Source organism: Hypomesus transpacificus, chromosome 9, assembly GCF_021917145.1.
Source record: "Hypomesus transpacificus isolate Combined female chromosome 9, fHypTra1, whole genome shotgun sequence".
NCBI classification, from domain to species: domain Eukaryota; kingdom Metazoa; phylum Chordata; class Actinopteri; order Osmeriformes; family Osmeridae; genus Hypomesus; species Hypomesus transpacificus.
In genome coordinates this window covers 7,808,302-7,833,817 of record NC_061068.1, presented here as the reverse complement: position 1 = coordinate 7,833,817, position 25,516 = coordinate 7,808,302, and the positions used below count along the sequence as shown (strand labels likewise).

The 25,516-nt window shown below is 46.1% G+C and overlaps 1 protein-coding gene across 5 annotated transcripts; it reads left to right on the top strand.

Annotated features, from left to right (window-relative positions):
- The first annotated feature begins 614 nt into the window (after positions 1–614).
- Positions 615–25,297, top strand: ndrg3a (ndrg family member 3a). 5 transcript variants are annotated; one of them, XM_047024980.1, is made up of 18 exons: positions 615–764; positions 874–918; positions 10,620–10,693; positions 12,704–12,736; positions 19,351–19,456; positions 19,545–19,665; positions 19,856–19,918; positions 20,013–20,073; positions 21,055–21,141; positions 21,336–21,392; positions 21,497–21,600; positions 21,698–21,763; positions 21,854–21,905; positions 22,024–22,071; positions 22,185–22,220; positions 22,330–22,381; positions 23,403–23,441; positions 23,994–25,297. In XM_047024980.1, the coding sequence occupies exons 3-18, from the start codon at positions 10,637–10,639 to the stop codon at positions 24,161–24,163; spliced, it is 1,152 nt and encodes a 383-aa protein (XP_046880936.1). In that variant the 5' UTR covers positions 615–764; positions 874–918; positions 10,620–10,636; the 3' UTR covers positions 24,164–25,297. The 5 variants fall into 5 exon arrangements, with proteins under 5 accessions (XP_046880936.1, XP_046880935.1, XP_046880938.1 ...); XM_047024981.1 differs by having other exon boundaries at positions 625–671; positions 817–918; XM_047024979.1 differs by lacking the exon at positions 874–918 and having other exon boundaries at positions 616–764.
- The last annotated feature ends 219 nt before the right edge of the window (positions 25,298–25,516 follow it).

Genomic DNA, 25,516 nt, shown 5'->3' with positions numbered 1-25,516 from the left:
ATTTGCAATATTTTGTATTGTGTGTTAATACAGCATTCAAAAATGGTCTTTTTGGACATCTTTGTATTGAAATGAAATGTATTTTTCAACATTCATGTCCAAAATGGATCATTGTAATGTAGGCCTGTGTACTAAATTGTGATGTTGAGGGGGGAAAGTAAAAATGCTGGTACATAAATAAATTCCCTTTGATTAAAAGTAGGCTTGTGATTATTGAAACCAGTATGAAGATCCATCTCATAATAAATATCACGTGTTGTTGAGACTGGGCTTCAATTTGGTCACATAATTTTTTGCCTGAACAGTTGGATATGGACTTAAAAATATGTCAAAGGTTATAAGTCCCCATTGAGTTCGATAACTTGTTTTCAGCTGAATGTGTACGCTTACACAGTCAGATCGGGAATTGAAAAACTGAAACTTAATGTGAATTCTAATCTTTTAATCTTTGAGAAATGGGCCAGTGCAGATAGGGCAGGCCAAATGATACGCTGGCCTGCCATCTGAGAAAAGCATCTTTTTTTGTAACCTCTTGGGGGCGTTCAGGTGGATTTGTACACCCTATTCGTATTGGCTGCGCTGCTTGTCCTCCGTAATGTCTAGGACGCAATGTGTAGGCTAGTTCCGCCCAGAAGAGTGACATTCGTTGGATGAGGAAACGCGCTGAGAACGTGCGATACACCATTATCATTCCACCTAGTTAGCGTATTCTATATTCCAATATTTTTGGGGGGAATTGACTGGGTACTGCTTTTTTCCGAGTGGTAAGTGTGAACATCCATTGTACAGTGAAATATTACAATGTATCTATTACAGATGTGCTCAATGGTGGGAGAGTCGCAGTTCGCAATACCAATTCATCTTGTGTTCCAGTTCTCTGTTGTAATTATGGACCCTTTTTCTACAGTCATTTTACAGGTACGTAGAAACAGAGCGGCCACAATTTCAGGCTTCGACCATTCGAATCAGTTAAAATAAGCAGTCGATGTTTCAATATAAAGTATATTTTAAGTGGCGCAGGCAGGAACTGCATTGAACACTTTGTAACTGTATCGACGGACTCAGTTAAAACAGTACGGTTTATTATCTACAGTTACCCGTTGTGACAATTTTGCGTTATTTTTGAATACACTAATGATTATAAAGTAAAGTATAATGTTTGCTAGCGTACGCCAAGGCTACTGTAAGGTACTCAACGTTATGAGTGACCCCAGGCCTCCTGCGGACGGAGTATTTCGGTCGAGATCGAGCGAAGCTTGTGTCAAGAGTAGCCTGTTCATTTCAAACCTGTAGAGGATTTTGAAAACAGCTTATTATTAGGCATCTACACATGTCTGCTTGATACCGTTTAAGAAACCACATCCATACAATCCAAGTGTAGTATCCATAGAACTTCAGACTAAACGCATACAGTTAGACTACGTGGGAATTATCTTTTGATTCGTACAGTAACGATTTGTGACCCAAAATTATCTATCAGGATTTAGCAGGCACGATTTGCCAGTCCCACGGTGCCATACTGATGCTGGCAACTAGTGGCTTGAAGGGATTAGGTTATAATAGATGACATTGCCAATTGTCACCTGTTTATTCGAAGGTCATGTGTCCTGAGGTGTAGGCAGGATTTTCAGGTTATATGATCCCAAGAATGACCTCAAAATAAGCAATGGCGGTTAAAGTTTACACAACAAACCGTGCCATTGCTTCCAGTTGTTGTTGTTCTCAACAAAGCTTCTATTTAGTTTGGACCTATATTTTACAAATATCCAGCAGATAAGACTTTGCCTGTTATGGGTTTATAGTTAAATAAAAGAGCAAACTCCTTGTAACAAATCGAGTTTGAAAAGGTCTAATACTGTAGATCTCAAGCATAACAGGAGTTTCTACAAGTTTGTTGGCTGGTCCATTCCAACTTGAGAGGGTGCATTTGTGGGAAACTCCACCGTTTCCTTGATTTTAAGGCACCTGTATTTAGACCAAAACAATTATTAGATCAACCAATTTAAGTAAGTCTTATAACACATTCACAGTAGCCTATTAGCACACAAAATCTCTTGCCAGGGAATACAACACACAGGGGAGATGCAGGGTTTAATTAAGCTCTGCTGAAGCTGCCAGTCAGCCTTCTAGTTAGCCGCCTGTTCACTGTATCACCTCAGCATCACTGTCTGTCATTGCTGCCTACAAGGCAAGACCTAGAGCTGGGATTCATTGCACTGAGATAGGAGCATTCTACAAAGTGTGTGAATGTTTTGTACAAAAGTTAGTCCACTGGTCCACGATGTTACTTTAACCACTCCTGGTCACATATTGATTATTAATTCCAGGGGCCTTAAGCAGTATAACATCTTGGTTCTAGGTCCTTCTGTTGTGGTAGTGTGCCACGTATTGTCCTGTTATTCCTCACATTCTGCTGTGCTGTTGAAATTGAGCTGTTTAGAGCTGTACAATTCAAGACCTCTAAGGTTACAGTACAGACTGTGAACAAGATCTGTTAAGTGAACTTGTCAAACGGAGAGCTGCTGTCCAAGCCCCAACTTCCTATAGTCTGGATCACAAGTCAGGCTGAGACCACTCTAACCTTGTAATACTGTTGTAATAATCTTGATATTACACTCCTTATTTAGTTAGTGTGTCTCTGCTCATCTCTTGAGCCTTGTGTCACGTCAGTGTGGACAGTCCTGTAATTGTTGTGTGAGACGATTGCTTGTCAGTCACCGCAGGCAGTGTGATAACACATCTGGGAGAGGGAGCTATTCTGTTTCATTTCTTTATCAGTGTCAGCATGACTGCAGCAGGTGGGGAGAGAGAGAGCACAGGTAGCAAGCTTGTTGATCCACAGGGATGGACCCAGTCCAAGGTGGATGGACCTTTAGATGCCCTCGGCTGTCCTTCACTACTGACACACACACACATATACACACATGCGCACACATTACTACACGTGCACATGTGCATAGATCGACAATAAACATTCACCACTGTGGCTCCTCTTTGATACAGAGAATAAACAATGCATTGGTTGTCATGTGAAGTGACCATTAATCAGTAATTTCACTAACATGTTCAGCCCTGGTGGGTTCCTTGTCCTCCTCACCTTGTTGTAAGGAAGAGTTGTGCTGGATATGTTTTGTCTTTGCTGTTTTGATCCAGCCACCACAGATACATCCCCATGGTCTGGCTACAAGATAAGATAAACTTAGTTGTCCTAAAGGAAATTTGTCTTGGACACTTATGTTACCTGCTGTTAACATACAAATAATTGTGTATAAGTGCATATGTGATACATACAATTAATACATACATTCATGCACAGGCTTTCACATATGCACACACCCAATACCTACAGTACATGCCCAGCGTACAGCACGTGTTCCCAACAGCTTCCCTCACTCTTTATGCACCACAGTCCAAGGATAGAGGATCTCACCCACTGTAAAAATGGTATCCATGACTTGTTTTAATGGGCTTAGAGACACCAAGGAAAATGAAAGTCCTTGCCAGTTTTAATTGCAGCTGTGCAAATGGAGAACCCACTGCACCAGGGGACTGAGGCTCCTCCCCCGGTAAAAACAAACAAACAATACATCTGGAGATGAAGGGAAGTCACTGTTGTCTGTCTCAAGTCAATGTCAGATACATCAACAGTGAATCCAAACAGATCGAAAACAGGTCTGGAACCAAGTTTAGCCATCTAATTAACATATAAACGGCAGGTATATTTTCTCAAATTCTTGTGCACAAGGTGAGAAGTTGGAAGCACCATCTGTCTAGATCTGTATCATTCCTTTTCCAGATTTTACAAAAAAAGATTTAAACTGTGGCATGATAAATCAATGAATATAGGTACGCTACTTCAAAATGGTTGGTTCAATGTAATAATGTCTATGTCTATGATAGTCCAAATAATCTTTTGTCTCCAGGCTTGACTAATCATTGACCATACACCATTTGCCAATACTCAGGAACATTTAACAATGAAAGTTTAACAACAGTAAGATTTTTGTTGTTAATCTGTACACAATAAGGTGACATACAGTCACTCGGCCCTTCCTAGTGACGAGTAGCTTGGCAAGCCAGCATCAGACTCCAAGCTGTCACACTGACTAAAGGAAGCTCAGGGACATTGGGTGGGATTCAGGTGTTGTGACCCTAAATGTGTGTCTATCTCTGTAAGGGGGAAGCTTGTGACCAGACTTAGCAGCTGTTCCTATCTCTGTACGTTTGTATCGTACGTGACCCTGTCTGGGACTGGGACCATCTCAGGATTTCCCTCATTCTTTCCTGTCTGCTTCAGCTGCTTGTAAAGCGCCCTCACTCCTGGGCTGGGCTAGGCTGATGAGAGTGAGAGGCCTTATGCAAATGACGGTAAAAGGTCATTTGGTCGTCATGGCGTCAGCGTTGGCGCTCCACGGAGGGGGTGGGGTTTGGGGTGTGATAGCTCCCTGTGGTTGCCAAGGACACAGCCATCCTCCTTGGAGACCAGAACAGAAGGCGCCTGTTCTGTGCTGTGCTGTACTGTGCTGGCTGGGAGGATCCTCCTCACTCCCGGAGATAGACTTGTCAGCGATCAGTCAGTGTGACAGCCAGCCTAGCAGTGTGATGGCTCTATCCAAAGAAGCTCGGCTCTGTGTGTGCAACAGGCAGCTCACAGAACTAACCTCTGTACATACGGAAGTATGGCTATTTTACTGCTATTTGGGACACGTTCATGGAGTACTCACTCACTTCGGTCAGTTCTTTTTTCATTTAAGTGGGAGGGTATTTCATTGAAGAACCTGGCATGTCTCTATCTATGGAATATCTGAGAGAGCAAGGAGAGATGTGAAATGTGTTGTTATCTACCTGGAGGTGAGATAGCTGCCCCCTGTCACCACCCTGTTGTCTCTCCAGCACTCGTGGCCTTGTGTTCCTCTCATCCATTACAGGCCTCGTGTCCTGCTGGCCCAGCACTTCTCTGACTCCTGTAAGGCTCTCATCCGAAGCAGACCCACCCTCCAACCTGCTGCTCCTTGACGTCAACTTGTTCCTTCTGTCTCTCTCCTTGTCTCCCCCAGCATTGTGCTCCCCCGCTCTGCTCTTACCTGCATGAGTGAGCCAGGTTAGGAATCCCCCACAGGCCGCCAGTCTGAAAGAGCTAGCACAGCCAGGGAGCGCACAGGCTGGTACTCTATTAGCAGCACTGAGAGCAGGCCTGACAGGCTGCCCATTCCCCCTTATTTATAGCAGTTGTAGCAGGAGGAGAGGAGCCGGGCCCACACCTCTCTCCAGCCCAGGTTATAGATTGCAGCACATTTATTGGGTGTTGTCCATTTGTTGACATTCGCTTAGTAGTGGTATATTTTCCTCCGTGTCTCTGTGGCTTTATGAGGCTGATATGAGAGATCTTTTATTTCAGCCTTTTATTCGGGCCAACGACATGATGCAGGCCAACAGTTTTGAGGAAATCCGCTCATACTGTCTACATGAATGTCATGGTGATCGACAGAGGCAGACAGGCGCTTCTAAGAATCAAATCACATCACCCGAAAGACACTCTTCAAATTGATACGCAGCTTAGTGCTTGGTCCGCTCCATGACTTATAAATGAAGACCAAAATAGAGCTTGCTGAGCTGGAAAGGCTGAGCATGGAGGTTTTTGTGGGATGAACATGGGAAAAACTGCCTCACACATGTTCTTCCCTCTGTGGACCTACCTTACGGTTGATAAACAATGTATGATTAGTACTTTAACCTTGGTTGATTTAATATTAATAGTGTGTAGTTGGATGGACACACAACACTACTTGAGAGAAACAGTCTGTGGGTCTGCCCTGTTTAAGTGTTGTAAATCCAGCTTCTAGCTATCCCCTGAAAGTCTGACAAATAATAATTTGGGCCATAAGACACTCTGTAAAGCCAAGTGGCTGATGTCTTGGAGACAGGCTTTTATATTACTGATGATGCCAACAGATATGCCGTCCTAAATCAATATGGGAAGATGCTTTTTTTAATCTCATAAGACCATTAGCAGATAAAGCAATTCTTTAAAAGCCATCTGAGGATCCATCTGAGGATGGTAATAAGGGCCTTTGCGGTTGTTCATGTGGACACGTTTGGGCTCTGCCTGTCTGTGGACCTTTGATTTGATCTGTGCTAAGCCTTATTTTGCATGTGTCTGTGACTGTTTCTGTCACTGGGTTGTCCCCAGTCTGGAGAGAGGAGGGGGGGGGGGCTCCCTCTTGGCAGAAAGGTTAGTGCAGTGTCTGCTGTGTGCCAGTGAAAAACTCTGCTAATGAACCAAGCCTCTACTCTAATACCGACACACACACACACACACACACACACACACACAGATGCACAGAAATGCACAAACAGACATGCACACAAACACACTGGCAGTGTAAACCAAAACCAAATATGGTGTTATCCCCAAACTCTCCCACAGACAAAACATGTGACAGATGCTCATGAGAGAGAGAGAGAGAGAGAGAGAGAGAGAGAGAGAGACAGACAGACAGACAGACAGACAGACAGACAGACAGACAGACAGACAGACAGACAGACAGACAGACAGACAGACAGACAGACAGATGAAATTGGGAAAGAGAAACACGCCACAAGGTCATGTCCCTCCACCCCTTCTCTACATAGTAGCATTCGCACAGGAACCCTCCATAACACAGCATCCAATGGTCTGTATTTGGAAATATTCAATATTGAAAATATAATACATATATTTGAATGGTAAAGACATACCTGGAGTGTTGGCACCAGTCACTTTACTCACTTTGTCAATGATGCGCAACATACGGCTTACACTTCCTGTTGTCACACTAATGCCTTGACAGAAAGGAAATGAAAAAATGAAGAGATTTTCCTCCTCTAATTCTCTTACCAAACGGCCTTGGTTAGAGTGTTCGGAATAATCTGGAACTGAGCCCTGTCATAGTCCCTTAACACATAATTATACTCTGGATGGAGTGGATTATAGTCAGATTAAGCGCTATAAATGTGTGTTTGGAGGGAACGAGTTTCAAGTGAGATGTTCCTGGTTACAAGGAAGGCTAGGGGTAAGGTTGCATCAGTTACCGTCCTGAAACAAGGGATATCCTTTTATTTTCATGGTAACCACGACAACGGCCGGCACTTGGAGAGGAGCGGAGCGGGCAGGGCAGGGGAGCTCTGCTGAATGGTTGGCATGGAGGTAGCATCTCTGGAATTTGGCTTGTCCCATTTCTGTTGTGTTCTTGATGCGTGACTGACTGCGAACCCCCCCAAAACCCCTCAGACACAGACGTCCCTCTGTTCAGTAATTGGGACTGTACTTTTTTAAAGTATTGTGGACCGAACTAAAAACAGACAGAAACATAACACTGTTATTTATTTGGGACTATCTGTCAAATAGCTGCCAAGTATTCACTCATAAAATCCGTCAGTCTTTTAGGACAGGATCACCAAAAGGATGCTTAGTTAGGTTAATCCAGGGTTACCAGTGAGACTCATATCTGAGTTTGAGGCAGTTTAACTGAGGGTCGGCATGGTGGCCAGTAAGCTGTGATCCATCATGGAGCCTGTCCCAGGCGGAGGTGCTCTGCCCGCCAACGTGAGATGGATGGATGGATGGAGACCCAATGGGTCGATGGGGGCTGAGGCAGGAATGGTGGGGCCTCTTCATCAATCATCTAACACCAGCTGCTGACAAGGTGGCTACAAGACTCCCTTTTGTTCGCTGTTTGTGTGCGTGTCAGCACTAAGCTTAAGCTAACAACTCTACCATCCCTATAGCCAGCCCAGCCCAGCCTGGATGTGGGTCACAGGGAGTGGGTTCATCTTTTTTAAATACCAGTGTCATATTAATATCAACCCAGCAAGGCAGTGCAATTCAGAATCAGGATCAGGATTTGTATTTAAAAGTTTAATCCTCCTTGTTTCATCTGTCTCGTGTCTTGGTCTCGAACGAAGAGATAAGCCACTAGTGGGAAGGACTGACCTTTCCCTTGCTGCGTCAGAGAGCGCTCCTGTGGTCAGGAGCAGACTTGACTTCCATGTTTTTTTCTCTGAGCCCAGTGTGGTAGTATGTTCAACATTGAGGAGGAGCAGCCCTGGGTACACCATGCTGAGGCAGAAATTGACCCAGACCACAGCTAAGAAGCAATCAGCGTGCATGTGTATCATATTTGTGTTTGTGTATTTGTAATGTGCGTCTAGCTCTAGTAAGCTCTAAGTACATGTCTGCCTTAATGAGTGTTTCTTAATTATTCATATTCAGTCATATCTGCCAGGAGATATCATTAGTAACACCGTTCATGTTGCTGCAGTCAGAGTCAGCTGTGTTTGACTCCTGCCTGAGCAGCTCTCAACACTTCAGCTTGACCCACTGAATCAGACCACCGTCGATGTAGCCCACCGTTTTGCACCACATAGTGGTGTAATCACTGCTAAAAACAGATGCTTTCCATAACCTTTCTCAATCTCTATCTCCCTCTACAACGGCCAGAATCTACTTTTATCCCAGCCTCGATGATTTCCCCTTGTCTTTATGTTTCTTGTCTGTCCCAAGGGGCTCCTAGCTCAGAATAAACATCACCAGATTTGTCTCTATGGCAACAGCTGCACACGCTGTACAGTAGAATAGGATTGTATAGTGCAGATAAGAGACAGGCCAGTCTAGTGGGAAGCTGCTGTTATTACAGGTGGCTGGACCCACAGCAAGGGGCCACATAGAGAAACAAGCCTCAGGGGGTGTCTTTGTCTCTCGGACATTGAAGGAGCAACAAGGGGGTTGTTTCCCAGGTAACCCCTGCAGGGGGGAGGTCTGCAATTAACCTGTCAGTCTATAATTTGGGTAAGTCTAGCCTGACCCCACTCCGTGGGCACTCTATTAGCCGATTAGCAGGCTACGATTACAGTTGGCCTTTGCCTCCGTCCCAATTTCTGTGACAGCCTGAGGAAGTGTTGGATTGATCCGGCCAATACGCTTAATCTGCTCAAGCATGCAGAATATTTGTTTTTCTTTTCTCCTCACAGCTTGTCTAAATATTATTTAGTTCTTCTGAGCCGGATTTGTCGGCAGGATTCCACTCCATATTTTCTTTCAGTTCCGGGTAATTACTTCCGACTTTTGATGTTTTAGATTTTTTTCAATTTATTTTTCTTGTACTGTTATGGTTGTCACTCAAAGGCCAACTGTTCTGAATTGTTGGCACCCAGTTCTTGACAGGCACCTTAAATGTTTGCCTGGACTGTGATGATATTATGATGGCTACATATGATGATCTTGAGATGATTGTTTTTGTTGCATTGTTTTGTTGCATTGATGGGTTTTCAATGTGTGTCTATTCTGTGCTATAAAACAAATAGCCTCTCGGAGGACAATACAGTTTTCTAAGTCTAAGTAAGTCACTCCTATGGATTTTGAGTGGAACTTCTGGTCTTTTCCAGGAAGCAGTTAGATTTTGTCACCAGCAGGAGTGTTTCATCCCCCAGCCTGTATGTTGCCATTCATTAGCAGCAGGTGCCTAAAGGTCTTCCTGCTGACTCAAACTGGGATGATGTCACCGAGCATAGCTGCTCTGGTTGGTTGAGTTACAGACACTTCATTAACCAACCCTGAAGGTGATCTGATACTGAAGCCCAAGGTCATTCGAGGGGCGGACTCTGACACAGGAAGTGAATGCATCAGCCCCAGATCAGACTGCTATTGGCCTCCGTTCTGTCCAATGGTACTTCAGGTTGATTTGAGTTCATTATTAGCATGTATCTCTCACAGTGGCACTGTAGTTAGTATAATAGCTGATTGACTTGCCAACTGGTTGTTTGCTCTGACCTTCAGTAATCAGAGAACGTCTGTCTCAGTGTAGGATCCATATGCTTTTCAGTGTAACCAGAGCTTGTCTCCTGGTGCACCAGGTAACCCAACACTGCCCCCAGTTCTCACCTTGAATGAGGGCTGAGGTGGAAGCCATGAGAGGGGGGGGGGGGGGGGGGGGGGGGGGGGGGGGGGGGGGGGGGAAATAAACACAGACGTCTCTCTGAAATCATTTGCTGGGATAACTAGAGGCCTAAGGGGGAAAATAAATGAGGCATGCTGTAGTGTTCTTTTCTACCTTGTCGTGTGTTTGTTTGTCTCTCCTGCTCAAAAGTATGGAGGAGAGGTGTGACCTCTCCCATGGAGTTGATAGGCCGAACGCCCTTCAACCCCCACCTTCCTCCTGCTGCTTCATCACATGTGTGTTCCACAGCTGGGTGTGGGAGAGCAGGGGGGTCCCTGGGGGGGGGGGAAGGGGGGGGGGACAGGGGCAGGGCCATGGCACCCCAAGCAGACGCTTCCTTCATCCCATACTAATAGATCAATCGGTATGATGTGTTGTTGCTAACCGCTTTCAGGATAACTGGACACATGCTGCTGACATGAATCTGAACACTCTATCGACCCTGTGGGACCCTGTGGTCTCTCAATAATCTGCAATGTTCTGTGCGTGTGTGTGCTTGTATTGATATGAACAAACACATTTATGAGTGCACTTTATGCTTTAACACAGCCCTGACTCACACAACGATACAACACTGTCAATCCCAGTTTGGGGGTGTATGTGTCATTTGGTGCTTATCTGTACTGTCCTGTCCTTTCTTCTTAGAGTGACTAGACAGAAAGATGGAAGAGCTACAGGACGTCCAGCTGACTGAGATCAAGCCCCTGCTGACCAGTAAGGTAAGCTGATGAGGGGGGGACTAGCTGATGAGGGGGGGACTAGCTGATGGGGGGGGGGGGGACTAGCTGATGGGGGGGGGACTAGCTGATGGGGACTAGCTGATGAGGGGGGGGACTAGCTGATGAGGGGGGGACTAGTTGATGAGGGGGGGACTAGCTGATGGGGGGGGGACTAGCTGATGGGGGGGGGGACTAGCTGATGGGGACTAGCTGACGAGGAGGTGACTAGCTGATGAGGGGGGGACTAGCTGATGGGGACTAGCTGATGAGGGGGGGACTAGCTGATGGGGGGGGGACTAGCTGATGGGGGGGGGACTAGCTGATGGGGGGGGACTAGCTGATGAGGGGGGGACTAGCTGATGGGGACTAGCTGATGGGGGGGGGACTAGCTGATGGGGGGGGGACTAGCTGATGAGGGGGGGGACTAGCTGATGGGGGGGGACTAGCTGATGAGGGGGGGACTAGCTGATGGGGGGGGACTAGCTGATGAGGGGGGGGGACTAGCTGATGGGGGGGGACTAGTTGATGGGGGGGGGGACTAGCTGATGGGGGGGGGACTAGCTGATGGGGGGGGGACTAGCTGATGAGGGGGGGGACTAGCTGATGAGGGGGGGACTAGCTGATGGGGGGGGGGACTAGCTGATGGGGGGGGGACTAGCTGATGGGGGGGGACTAGCTGATGGGGGGGGGACTAGCTGATGGGGGGGGGGACTAGCTGATGGGGGGGGGACTAGCTGATGGGGGGGGGCACTAGCTGATGAGGGGGGGACTAGCTGATGGGGACTAGCTGATGGGGGGGGGACTAGCTGATGGGGGGGGACTAGCTGATGAGGGGGGGACTAGCTGATGGGGGGGGGACTAGCTGATGGGGGGGGGACTAGCTGATGAGGGGGGGGGACTAGCTGATGGGGGGGGACTAGCTGATGGGGGGGGGGGACTAGCTGAAGGGGGGGGACTAGCTGATGGGGGGGGACTAGCTGATGAGGGGGGGACTAGCTGATGAGGGGGGGACTAGCTGATGGGGGGGGGGGACTAGCTGATGGGGGGGGGGGGACTAGCTGATGGGGGGGGGGGTACTTGCTAAGGAAGTCCCTACGTATCCCAACAGCTGTGCACAGCACTTGTGTGTGTACATACAGAGCGCTCTGTTCATCAAAGTGCATTATTTATATCATCTGGTTCACAGTAGAGGAGGAAAAACAGAGAGGGGTTGGAGTCAATAGGAGAAGAAGGAGAGAGAGGGGAGGAGAGAGGAAGGCTGGGAGTTTGAAAGCAAGAGGTAAGGAGGGAAAGATCAAAGGGAAAGCTGGCAGAAACTCATCTCTTTTCTGGCAGCTTTAAAGATGCCAGTGGAAGAGCAGCAACCCCAAAAAAACTCAGATCAAAGCTCTCTTCCCACCATTCCTCAAGGACTATCTCCACTGCAGCAAGGAGCCAGCACGACGAAACCATGACACAGTCTTTCTTTAGGTGGGTTAGTGAGCATGAAGTCAGCCTGAGAACATGACCCCTGTTAGCTCAGTCGGGTGCTCCAGGTAAATTCTCCAGGTTACCTCAGGCAAATATCTCAGACAGTTAGGCAAAGTTTTGGGTTAGAGTAAGTATGTTGACTGAAGCAGAGGCTTTTAGACAACAGGCTTTTAGACTAAGTGTCATGAGGCCAGGGGGAAAATAACATGATCTCATCAGACTGAATGAGTCTCTGGCTGTCCTCTCACTCCACCTAGTGGCCACCTCATTAAGAGACATTACATTTACTCATTTATTCATTTCATTTAGCAGACGCTTTGTGTGACATGACACAGCTGCCAGCAGGACAGCAGAGGAGAGACTCGGGGACGGGGAGGACATAGGAGGAGAGTTAGAGATAGGTGTAGGCCTCTCAGTTGGAATGACTGTTCAGCTGAACAGCACTCCTCAGGTTTCGGATATACCATTGAGACGTTTTGTATCTGTGTCTTACATGGAACGCTTCACAACAACTCATGTTTGCTCCTTTCTCATTTTCAGAACTCACGCAACTTCCAGGACTTTGACTGCCAGGTGAGTGTCCTCAGTTGAAACACTGATGTTGTTTTTCTGTTCCTGGAAGTGGCATGACGCAGGGAAGGGTGGGAGGTACGAACATTGCTGCTCAGACCGTGCCCTAGATTTGAAAGGAGTTTCTCCCTCATGAGGTGCTCACTCTTGACCCAGTTTGTGCCCATGTCAAGTTTAAAGAACATGAGGATGCATCTACCATTATACTGTCAAGTAAACCCCTCAAGACTTGTCAAATAATGAAGAGATTGCCCTTGTTTGTTTGTCTGTCTGTGTGTATGTGAGCGTGTATTATTGAGAACAATAGTATTATTGCCAATCATAGCAAATGTTTGACCATCTTGCCAAAGATGGTAATCCTACAATTACTCCCCTTATCTCTGCTTGAGCTTGATTGTACTAACGGGGCCAGAGTCAGAAAGAGCCGTTCAGGCCACACACACTCATAAAAACACCACACACACACACACTCATAACAACACCACACACACACACTCTGGTTATTGAATCAATGTTGATTTAGCTTCATTATGTAATCTAGCCAATGATGGTTGACTTAGTAGGTAATCGGGTCTTTCAGTTTCCACACAATGTTAGGGATGGTACTTCTGAGGCTTCTTCTCCCAGTGAAGGGTTCATGTCTGTGGCTCTCCCAGTGAAGGGTTCATGTCTGTGGCTCTCCCAGTGAAGGGTTCATGTCTGTGGCTCTCCCAGTGAAGGGTTCATGTCTGTGGCTCTCCCAGTGAAGGGTTCATGTCTGTGGCTCTCCCAGTGAAGGGTTCATGTCTGTGGCTCTCCCAGTGAAGGGTTCATGTCTGTGGCTCTCCCAGTGAAGGGTTCATGTCTGTGGCTCTCCCAGTGAAGGGTTCATGTCTGTGGCTCTCCCAGGCTCCTGCAGTCTTCATGCTCCCTGCATCACATCATGGGCTAAAAATAGCTCCTGCAGGTAGGAGAGTAAGCATGCTCAGTCGAGCAGGGCTGGTTCCGGCGTCCTCCATGTGATCCTGTCTGGCACCCATCCCCCATGACACCCCCTCACACAGAGCCTACACGTGTTTAGAGGTTTGTGGAGTCAAAGAAATTGACCAAACATACATACACTCATACAAACCCACTCTCTGGAATAGGTCTGTTTCCCAAATGTGTCTTTTTGCAGTGTAAAGCCAGTCATTCTACCATTGCACCAGTAATTCCAGTACTGCTGTGATGATGTCATAACCATGCAGCTGTGTGTGATTGGCCAGGAGGAGACAGGGTCTGGGGGTGGTGCCTCAGCCGTGATGCCACAGAGATACTCCCTCCCTACCAGAGGATACATTTGCACCATCTCCACCGAAATCATCCAGCTAGGCAGGTTGGGCACAACAGTTGCCTCTGCTATGAACATAGAATGTGGAAGCTCCCATTTTTTAAATGACAGTCTGTGGTAGAGCTCCTTTTATCACAATAATTGTCCACTTTTGTTTAAAGGTTGATTGTTCCGCATATGCATTACATGGAAACTTAAAATAGGGATGTTTGACCACCAACCTACCTTAAACTAGGTGTAGTGAGAATCCCCTCTCTATTCTCCTCATGGAACAATGGCTGCCTCCTCTACAGTATAGTACTGCAAGTCATCGTTGTCCTCCACTGTTTAATCGGGTCCAGGAGAGGGCGCTGTTTACCTGATCATTTGTTCAGAAACAATCAGGTTGCCTTTGGGTGGGGTGTTTACGCGTACATACATTGTCTACTTTTCTGATCTATGGCTGTACGGCTCCTTCCGTTTCCCCTGACTCATAGTGTGACTTGTGACTCGTAGGTAGACCTGCCAGCTTGCATGTGTTCTGGATATTCAAACCGTCACTTACCATCATGACCGTCCTTTGGGGTGGCACACTGGAGGTTGAAACAAGCTGGCTGTCAGCCCTTGTTGTTAAAGTAGCCTATTCGTCATAAGGTGTATAGCTATGTATAGGATTAAAAAAAATATATGTACTGCATCTGTCAGTGTGTACACCACACCTCAGAATGAACCATGTGTATGGGGCGCCCCCTATGGGCCCCTGGTAGTAATGGCACTGGCAATCCTATATGTCAAACTCAACACTGATTCTGAGTCGCCAAGCAGTTCACCTCCGCCTCCACCTATCTTGCCGTTTGGGCAAGCTACTCTGAGAGGACTAACTGTGACTGCAGGTTATGTGAAAAATAGGCTATCAGGATCAAGTGAGATAGAGAAGGAGAGAGGTTTAGAGATGGATGAGCATGCTACACACATTTCTGGTTAATTCCCCATAACTAACATGGATGTCTACTTTATCGTTTCTTCATGTTGTATTGTAGCGGTCGGGATTGTGTAGAACGCAGGATTGACGAGGGTCAGCTGATTAATCTTATTTGAATAGTTCTTATATGCCTACATTACATTCGGCTGCTGTTCAACAGTGAGGAGCAGGGGCTGTTGATTCCTGCCATATCTGCCACCTACTGTTAATGTGTGCATTGCCTTGTTTGTAATAAACTAACGGCTACTATTAAGATGATGAACCTGTCGTCGCTATCAACGACAGGAAAGTGTGTCTGCTTGCTTTTGCAAACATCAGCTTGATGATATATTCACCTCTTAAACCAGTAAGCTGATCCTTTAGTGTTGGCATGTAATGTCAGGTCCTGCTACTTCTTTTGTGATTGGTGTTGTCCATATGGGTGATGCTGAATGCAGACAGGGGTCAATAGTCAAAGTCAGCTTCCCTTCCGTAGTCTGTGCTCCAGCACCACTTCCTCTGTCTGTGTGTGACGTTGCAGCATTGCCTGTCTCCTGGGCTGCTGGCTGCTTCCAGGCCGACACCCCTCCTCCATCCCTCTGTCCCTCCATCCCTCCTCCACCCCTCTCCTCTAAACCCGCCCTCCTCTGCCCACCTGACCCTCTGCAATCCAATCAGAAGGAGCAGAACGTAGCCCCAGAAAACACTAACGCACTGTGCTTACCAAGCGCAAACTGCAGTCTCACTCTCCCCCTTTCTGCCTCCCACCCCTCTCACACTGTCTCTATCTCCTTTTCTCTCTCTCTCTCTCTCTCTCTCTCTCTCTCTCTCTCTCTGACTCTCCCTGTATTTGTATCTTATCCATCTCCCCCACTCTCATTCTAAAGCATCCACCCCTCTTCTATTCATCTGGAGTTCTGTCTGTCTCTCTCATTTCCTCTACCTCTGGGTGCTCTATCCTTGCTCTTTAGCTAGTCCCTCTGTGTGTCTCTCTTTCTCCCCCCCCCCTCTCTCTCTCTCTCTCTCTGTGTCTCTCTCTCTCTGTGTCTCTCCCTTGCGCTACTACCCTCCCTTTCTCCGTACCCGTCCTTGTGGAGATCTTGACAGCTCCCAGTGGCACTCGCTCTACTCTCCTGCGTGGGAAACATGTCAGCCATTCTGGATCTGGACCAGATTGCATGCTCTGGGAATGGAGTGGTGAGTGGATCTGACTGACACACCTTGCTCCCTCTGTGCTGGCTTAGGTTTCTTAGAGCTGCTTGTAGAAAATCTGTCTGTGTGTGTGTGTGACTGTTGGACCCCCCTGGCAATTGGCTCTCACACACACAGACAGACAGAGCCCTTTCTGTGCACAGGCGTTGGTGTGGGCGAGCGTTTGTCTGCAGGATTTCTTGTTTTCATTTGCCATGCATCCATGTGTGCGGTCCATGCAGAATGGTGCAGTGGTGCATTTTAACAGGATGTCATGAAAAATGCATATGTGTAAAGGGCTGTGAATAAGGGAGAATCGGAATGACTTGTACATGTATGCTGTTTGTCTGCCTGGGCTTTTGATAAGCGTTTGTGTTTACCAAGAGTAGATTGTCTCTATTTCCGTTTGTATCAGTAATCATGTGAGCATTTGGCTGGCCTTGTTCCCCTCCTCCATGTCCCTGATACTGGATCAGTATAAACTGCAACACTCAGGAGCAAGTCATCCTTCAACCACATAGCAACAACGTACCACCTGAGCAATGTGCATCCCACCCAACGAGAACCCTCCTGTTGCTTTGCCTTGTGACCGCTGGAATACTCAGAATACACTCACTATATCACATTATGTGTGTGGTGTGTGTGTGTGTGTACGTTTGTCAGTTTGGATGTGTGTGCGAGGTGATGGATGCTGTCACTCTCAGGGTGGGGGAGGAGAGAGGGAGCAGGATAGGGTGATGGACAGGACAGGGATGAAAGGTTGCGGTGAGGTATGATGACATACTGCTCTGATTGTCTACTTGGCTTTTCCTTATGTCCAAGTCTACCTAAACCCATTTGTCGTCTTTTCCCCTCCCCACTGCATCCTGTCCTCTCTGTTTCCGCCTCTCCTCCCCCCCCTCATGTTATTCGCCCTGTAACACTGTTTCAGCTTTTGAAGGTTTCTCTGCTGTGCTGGGTTCTATTTATGCTTCAGTAAATGTCCGACCTCTACCTACTGTATCAAATCCACCGTATTCTACTCAGTATTCTACTCCAAAAGGCACCATAGTTAGACTGTGGTAAAGGGTAAAAGGATTGCAGCCATTGCAGTACCCCCCCTCCCCCTCCCTCTCGATGCAAGGAGCCCCGCCCCAGGTCTGTTTGCCTCAAAGACTGAGTTGTGTGTTTGTGTGTGTGTGCGCGCGTGTCTGTGTGTGTGTTGAGGCAGAGATGAAGGGAAATATAGTGAGAGGATGACTAAGATCAATAGTGGCCAGAGGGAGTAGCAGGAGGTGGATTGCGGGATGCAGGGTCTGTGCTGTCCTGTTCCAATTTGAGGTGATGCATCATCACACCCATCTGTTTTTTTGTGGCACTGACCTGTCCAATATCTTGAACCACATTCCTCTTAATTCATCTGTCCCCCCCAAAGTATTTCTTTCATTTCCTGGCTCAGATTTTCACTTGTGTGTGTGTGTGTGTGTGTGTGTGTGTGTGTGTGTGTGTGTGTGTGTGTGTGTGTGTGTGTGTGTGTGTGTGTGTGTGTGTGTGTGTGTGTGCACATGGGATTGTATGTGTTTTCTCTAAAGCAACATTTCTTCACCCACTTTGTGTCCTTGACACTGTCTTTCCTGAATATTCTAGAATAATAGTCTAACCATATAATAGCTTTAGCTAGGTAAGATCATCTCTTTAAATAATAACAGTTTATTGTGAAAGTAAGCCTTGTCACTGGTTGACATTCAAACAGTCTAAGACTTAATTCTTGTTGTTGGGATGATGGTTGTATTTGTGTTTCAGTCATATGCTTTTTCACCGTTCATGCTAGAGAATGAAGGCCAAGACAGCCAATCTGTGACCTTCAGAAGGCCGTTCAACCTTCACTTCTCCAATGGGAATAGTCCTATATCAGTCAGTCTAATTCAACCTCAGCTGTGAAATGAAAATGGTGCTTTGTACAGTGTTGTGTGCCCAGCCCTTCCTGGCACAGATAACCTGAGCGTCTCCCTCACTGAAGCTCTGCCTCTCTGTTATTGATGACCTGAGTGCCTCGAGACCTGAGACTTACCACTCCCTTGGACACACACACACACATATACACACACTGTGTCTCCCACACCGTCCCAATACGCAGTTCCGAGTCATGGCGACCTTGCGCTGTGGAATGTGTGTGTGTCTGTTTGACGTAAGCAGATACTGCTGTCACGAGTCTTGAGAAGTAGCAGTAGGAGGAGCCATAAGAAAGTTTGGATACAAGCCAAAGGATGACTATGTCATTTCCTTTGTGTTCTGCATCACCTCCTGTTTAAAATATTTTCTTCTTATGAAATGACAAGCTCAACATTTATTGCTGCATTTATTGCTGAATAATCTTTATAGGCACTGACCCACTAGGTACTGCTTAACTGCTAAAACAAGGATGTGGATAGATGGCATCCATTTTAGGGGAAGTGAGTCTGTGATTCGGTATAAGAGGTTCTTGGGTTCACAGCGAGAAACACGGAGAGGAGAGACGGTCCTTTGAGATTTTTGAATTTAAATGCTGGTCACCCCTGTGGGTGTAGCTTTCAGAAGCGATGACTCTGAGATTTTTGCGCAGTCATACCTCAGAGAGTGTTGCATACTTGAGACCTCTGAAGAAAAGAGCCTCTCTCGACACAATCGTCAGTTGTGTGTTTCATCTAGGCAGGAAATTGGAGGACCTTACTTCCAAGATTGTATACACACTTAATTATCCACACATACGCGCGCACACACGCAAACACACATACGAGATTGTAATTGGATTTCGGATTTGTCTGACATTTAATGGTCTCTTTCCCGTGTGTGATGAGCTGTGTGGTGCTGAACCATCAGCTGGATGCTGGTCCCCGTCCCTGCCTGTAGTCCCTGAAGGGAGGGGTGAAGGCCTCTCTGAAGGCCTGTCTGAGGGCTGAAGGCCTCTCTGAAGGCCTCTCTGAGGGCTGAAGGCCTCTCTGAGGGGTGAAGGCCTCTCTGAAGGCCTCTCTGAGGGGTGAAGGCCTCTCTGAGGGCTGAAGGCCTCTCTGAAGGGTGAAGGCCTGTCTGGATCATCCAGACATCTGGGAGGCCTTCATGGAAAAGCTTCAAATGCCTTTTCATTCAAATTACTTGTTCACCATCGATACTTTTTCAGTCAGGTCTCTGATCTCGCTGTTGCTCTCTTATTGGCTGCAGGAGCATGACATTGAAACTCCCTATGGCGTCCTCCATGTGACCATGAGGGGTGTGCCCAAGGGCAACCGGCCAATCATCCTCACTTACCATGACATTGGCCTCAACCGTGAGTAAAAGAACAATTCTTGCTATTTGTGCCATTTGGTACGTACAGTATTGTCTTACATGTTTGTCTCTGTTCTTCCTCCTTGCAGATAAGTCGTGCTTCAACACGCTGTTTAACTATGAGGACATGCTGGAGATCACCCAGCACTTTGCTGTTGTTCATGTGGACGCCCCTGGCCAGCAGGAGGCTGCGCCCCCGTTTCCTACTGGGTGTGTGTTTATGTGTGTGTGTTCATGTGTGTGTGTGTGTGTGTGTGTGTGTGTGTGTGTGTGTGTGTGTGTGTGTGTGTGTGTGTGTGTGTGCACGTCTGCCTGCCTGCCTGCTTGTAAATAGGCACTTCTAAACAACCCTGTTTGACTTTAGTCTCATGCTGTAGGTTGTCTGTCTTTGTGTCTCCAGGTACCAGTACCCAACCATGGATGAACTAGCTGAGATGCTGCCCTCAGTCATGACTCAGCTAAAGTAAGCGATGGACATGGTCACTAGCATGTGTACAACAGTAGCAGTGGTGTACAGTTGTGTTGGGGAGGCTGATATGTACATCTGCTCCCTGCAGGGTTAATAGTGTGATCGGGATTGGAGTTGGAGCAGGTGCCTACATCCTCTCAAGGTTTGCTGTAAGTCCCCCTCTCTGATCTCATATTCATTTCCTCTCGCTCGTTCTCTGTCTGTTTCTCTGTCCGCCTGTGTGTCTCTGTCTGGTCTGTTAATACCACAGTCCCCAGGTTAGGTCTGGCGATGCCTTTATACAGTATCTGTCAGACTGAATAGTAATGCTTCACATCCTTACACAAGCAGCAATTCATGAGTGTCTCATTTGAACTGTGCCCTTCATAGGATGGTAAATGACCTTGTGACCGGCCCCATCTCGCTTTCTTTCTCTCGTGTTCTTCATCACTGTTTTTCTGTCTAGGCTGCAGAGCTGAAATAAGACAGGCATTATAACTGTACAATACATTATAGTTGGACAAGACATATTTGTACAAGACAGTATAGCTGTACAAGACAGTAATAGCTGTACAATAAAATATAGCTGTACAAGACAGGATATCTGTATAAGACAGGATAGCTGTACAAGACAGGATATCTGTAAAAGACAGGATAGCTGTACAATCAAGTACACAGAAGGAGAAGGGAAGGACAGAGAACACTGAAAGATTAATGAGGAAGAGGAGGACGGTGGAGGGGGAAGGTGGATGCATTTATGGAGGATTAGGCATCACAGTGTTGGATGTTCCTCAGGGGCTCTGCTCTCATTCTGATTTAATGAGAAATATTGTGATTGTCACATGCTTTCATTTGAAGTATGTGCTCTTGGGGAACAAAATGTGACGGCTAGGAAGGATGGTACCAGCTGTTGCTGCCCTGGATAAGCATTATGTTAAAGATATTTGGACAAAGAGAGGTCCCTAAACAGACATAGTCTGTCAATGCACTAATGCACTTCTAAATCCAGCACTCTTTTTTTAAAACATTCTATATCTGCACCCGCCTGCTTTCTGGCTCATAGGTTTAGTGCCGCACGTGGTTATGGTTTTGAGATTGGGTACCCACTATACCTGGTGTGAGACTGACCTGCCCCCTTCTGTCCCCTGCAGCTGAATAACCCCAGCCTGGTAGAGGGCCTGGTGCTGATCGACGTGGACCCATGTGCCGAGGGCTGGATAGATTGGGCAGCTTCCAAGGTCTGTTTGCTATCTTAAGACATCCACTATACCGGGCCTTCCTACCCTTCTCAGGCTTCTCCACTAACAGCACAATGAATGGAGAAATGTCAGGAGGCGGTGTTGGATAGTGACTTGAGCCCATTGGGGTCTGCAATGTAAAGGTCATGTGACTGGAGATAGTCATGGACCTTCTCCTGATATTTCCCCTTTAGCTGTCTGGGTGGACCAGTAACCTGGTGGACATAGTGATGGCTCATCATTTCAGCACTGTGAGTCCCCCTTAATGCCACAGCATGTTGGCCTTAGTTAACCTTCAAAGTCTAGTTAACATCCGAAGAGAGCTCTCATCCTCACGGTGTGTGTGTGTTCTCAGGAGGAGTTGACAGATAACCAGGAGCTGGTCCAGACCTACCGCCTCCATATTGCCCAGGACATCAACCAGGACAACCTGGGCCTGTTCTGTGCTACCTACAATGGGTAAGCTTCCATGGGCACTCAGTGGGTTTCATTAGAGCTCTCTGATGGCTGGACACATTCCTAAACAATGTGTTTTGGGGGGGGTTTTGTCTGACAGACGTCGGGATCTGGAGATTGAGAGGCCAGTCATTGGTCTTAATGAGGACACAGTCAACACACTGTTGTGAGTTGGTATTGTTTGTACTATTTCCAGCTGTTGTTTTGGTGTTTTGTTCACTCACTGCCATTTTGAAACGGTGTGTTTGCCGTCCAGGTGCCCTGCTTTGCTGGTAGTTGGAGACACATCCCCTGCTGTGGAGGCTGTGGTGAGTTAGATGGGACTCGGGTTGTTTTAGATATGGCCTGAGATAAATCCTCTGAATTATACGTGAAGACATGGGAGGAGTTTGACCCCCTTGACCCTCCTCTACAACCTTGCTTTAGGTGGAGTGTAATTCCAGGTTAAATCCAACTAAGACCACACTGCTTAAGGTGAGGCCATATGTATTACATGTGTAATACATGATAATACATGATTGTATCTATATATAAATGGGTGTGTGTATATATTTGTGAAGTAGAACTGACGAGTGTTTCTGTCCCAGATGGCTGACTGTGGAGGCTTGCCCCAGGTTGTTCAGGTGAGACTTGTGTTCCTAAGACACTCCATCTGTTTGATGACTTATTCAATTATTCACTTCATTCATAACTAGGTACTACCTACTTTCATAATTCATGTCTCTTTCACAGCCTGGAAAACTGGCAGAGGCATTCAAGTACTTTGTGCAGGGGATGGGCTACAGTAAGCATACTCCTATTTCTATAATTCAGTATGTATGTATTACAGTCATGCTGTAACTTAAACTTTGAAATGCATTTTTGCGGTTACTTTAGCCAGTTAACAGTGACTCCTCTACATTTGAAACTGCCCAATGATGTCCTCTTTAACTGACGTGTTTGTTATCAAAGTCTGTACGGCCAGCGTACTTCCTGTTGATGTGAGTGAAATGTTAAACGGAAAGTAAATGGATGTTGTTTTCATTACGGTTTCCCATGAGCCTTAGCCAGACATTCTGCTAATGGGTTTGGAGAGGACCCAAAAGTAGGTGAAAAGACTGTTTGTGTCACCCCGGTTACGGAGAGGCAAATCTTACCCCTAATGCATTTCCTCTCTGGTCTTTTCAGTGTGTGGTAATCTCAATACTCAGTAGGTGAGGAATGAGTGATTCTAGCATGACAGACTAGCACCAAGGATGTGCTGAACAGCAATTGACTTCCTGTTCACTTCAGCGTGGGAGATTATCTTGTTTTGCCTTGTGTGCTTTTTCTTTTGTATCACAACTGTTTAAGATGCAACCCCCACAGACCTTCCAGGGTGCATACTTAAACAGGCTGCTGGGTTATCACCTTCATCCACATGGTGGAACTAAAGGTCAGCATCGAGTGCCGGTAGGGCAAATGTCTAGGTAGTACTAGAAGATGAAAGGCTCCTTTCTTGCAGAATATTGGAAATAGAAAGCCTCTGCAAAAACTACTCTTCACACTGGTAGAGCCTTTAAGGAGAGAGAAGTCATTCTGACATGTGAGATGGGATTCTCTACACTTGCTCTGTAGCTGTGGTTATATATGCTACAGTATGTATGCTACGCACAGGGCCAGTTGCACTAGTCAGGATTGACATGCTGTTCATTCTATCTGATAGGAGGACCTCTCTCCTGAAACCCTCTTGACCCCTCACTCAATCTTGACATTGTAAAATCTCTCTTTCAATGTTTTCCTTTCTCTTCCTTTCTTTCCCTTCCTCTGTTCATCAACGCTAACAGTTCCCTACGTACTTCTCAGTCACCTGAGCAACGAATCAGGTATTAGGTCCTTGAGCAGCTTCAAGGCTAAGACTAGCTGCGCCAGCCACAAGTCATCCTTGCCCACACCAGATGAATGTCAATGTATGCATAAAAAAATCCATTCAGCTGATGCTTCCAAATTGCATTTGAAATAATGACTTGTTACATGAAAGTTATGTTACCTATTTGCATACTTTGACAGATTCATTTTTGTTCAGGTGGCTTTCCTGATAAGCATGAGCATCTCTAGGTCGGACTGCTCTACTTTGTTGGTGGTGCATGAGATTCTAGTGTTGGTTTGTTTGTTTTGTTTTGTTTCTATATTCTATTTATATGCTTCTTCCATTTAGTTTGTTTTGGTTAAGAGATGCAGCCTCTTCATGCTTTGCATACCAGTATCTTTGCATGGTGAATATAGTCGGTTTTAGTTTTACATGTATGACTATGCCCAAAGAAACGGTCATATAAAGCATTGTGCTCTCTGCACTCCTGTGCTCACTGTGCTCCCTGCATCCACTCTTCCGCTCGTCTCGGTGACAGAGAGGCTAACGCTGCTGTCTTGTGCCCTAGTGCCGTCAGCCGGTCTGAGCCGCCTGGCCCGCTCTCGTACCACCTCCTCCTCCAGCATCACCTCCATGGACAGCAGCCGCAGCCGCAACTTCAACAGCCTGCTGGAGGGCAACACCACTGGGGCCCTGGACAACCAGGTTTGCCCCCAGACCATGGAGGTCTCCTGCTAAACCTGCCCACCACACTCCTACTTACCACCAGGAAGCAGCCCTCCATGCTGCCCCTGTCCGCCTCCTCCTCCTCCCGTAACTTATGTCTCCCATCTGTATCTCTTACACTGCTACTCAATGCCAGAAGGTTATGTAATGAATTATGTGATGAACATGTGGATATAAAAATATATATATACAAAGATATATTGACTATTATATCAGACGTAGTCACAACTTGATGCAATGATACAAATATATATATAAACATATACATATATTTGTGTGTAAAGGGTCTGATGGTAAGATCAACCACCCCATGTCCTTCTCATCATTTTCTATCCAAATGCATGTCTTTCATGCAGGCAAATCTAGCCTCATATCTAAATACACTTGTTCCCTTCTTATGTTACCAATTATTGCCTCACATCTTGTATTTATTTTTTCACAATGTGTCTATGTGTAGAAGGTTTGTCCCCTTACATTTTAAAGTCTTGCGTTTAAAGGGCACTGTAGCTCAAATCCAACACTACCCAGGTCCTCTGCTTCTGTACTTCAGTCATTACACATATGTGCAACACTTTTTAATTAATCTTTTTTATGTTGGGAACTTTGAACACATGCCTCTATTGATTGTGTGGTTGTGTTTTAATGCTGTATTGTACGTACACTGTTATTCTCATTTCACCCTGCTCACATTGTAGTTACATCTCTCAAGCTGTGTGCATTTGTAGTATTTTACTGTATCTGCAATGTGTTATTCCAATGTATTTTTTGCATTAGCAAATACACTGAATGAAAAATAGCACTGTATACAGGTTGAACTAGGACCTTTTATGTCTTTCAAAGCATCTGTGCAAAGAATAATACTACAACAATAGAAATACAAAACAACGATATCGTAAAGATGTTTTGATCTCTATATTATTTTGTTATTAATGTTGTTTTCTTGTTTCTGTATACACAATTGTTGTTTTTGTAGCCTATTCAGTCATCTGTTGAGTAGACCTTCACAGTAACAACATTAACAAATGTCTTCTGATGTGAAAATGTGTTTAGTCCCTTTCACAGAGGGTGGTGCCTCTCACTGTCTGCTGATTCAACTCATTTATACTACCGTAGTACTAAATAAAGCTAGAATATTGAAAATGTCAATAGCAGTTTCATTTTATTCCAAACCGACTGCATTTCAACAGGTTAGTCAAAACATAAGGTAAAGATTATTAAATAATAATAAATACCTAGTGATGGCAATCAAGGTTAGTAATGCATACAAACCTAGAAAAAAAACATGAATCACTCCAGTCCAAAAATGTCATGCTTGCTTTTATTTTCTTTCGGTTTGAAATTCAGAGCTGTGGAAACTTGTTTTCC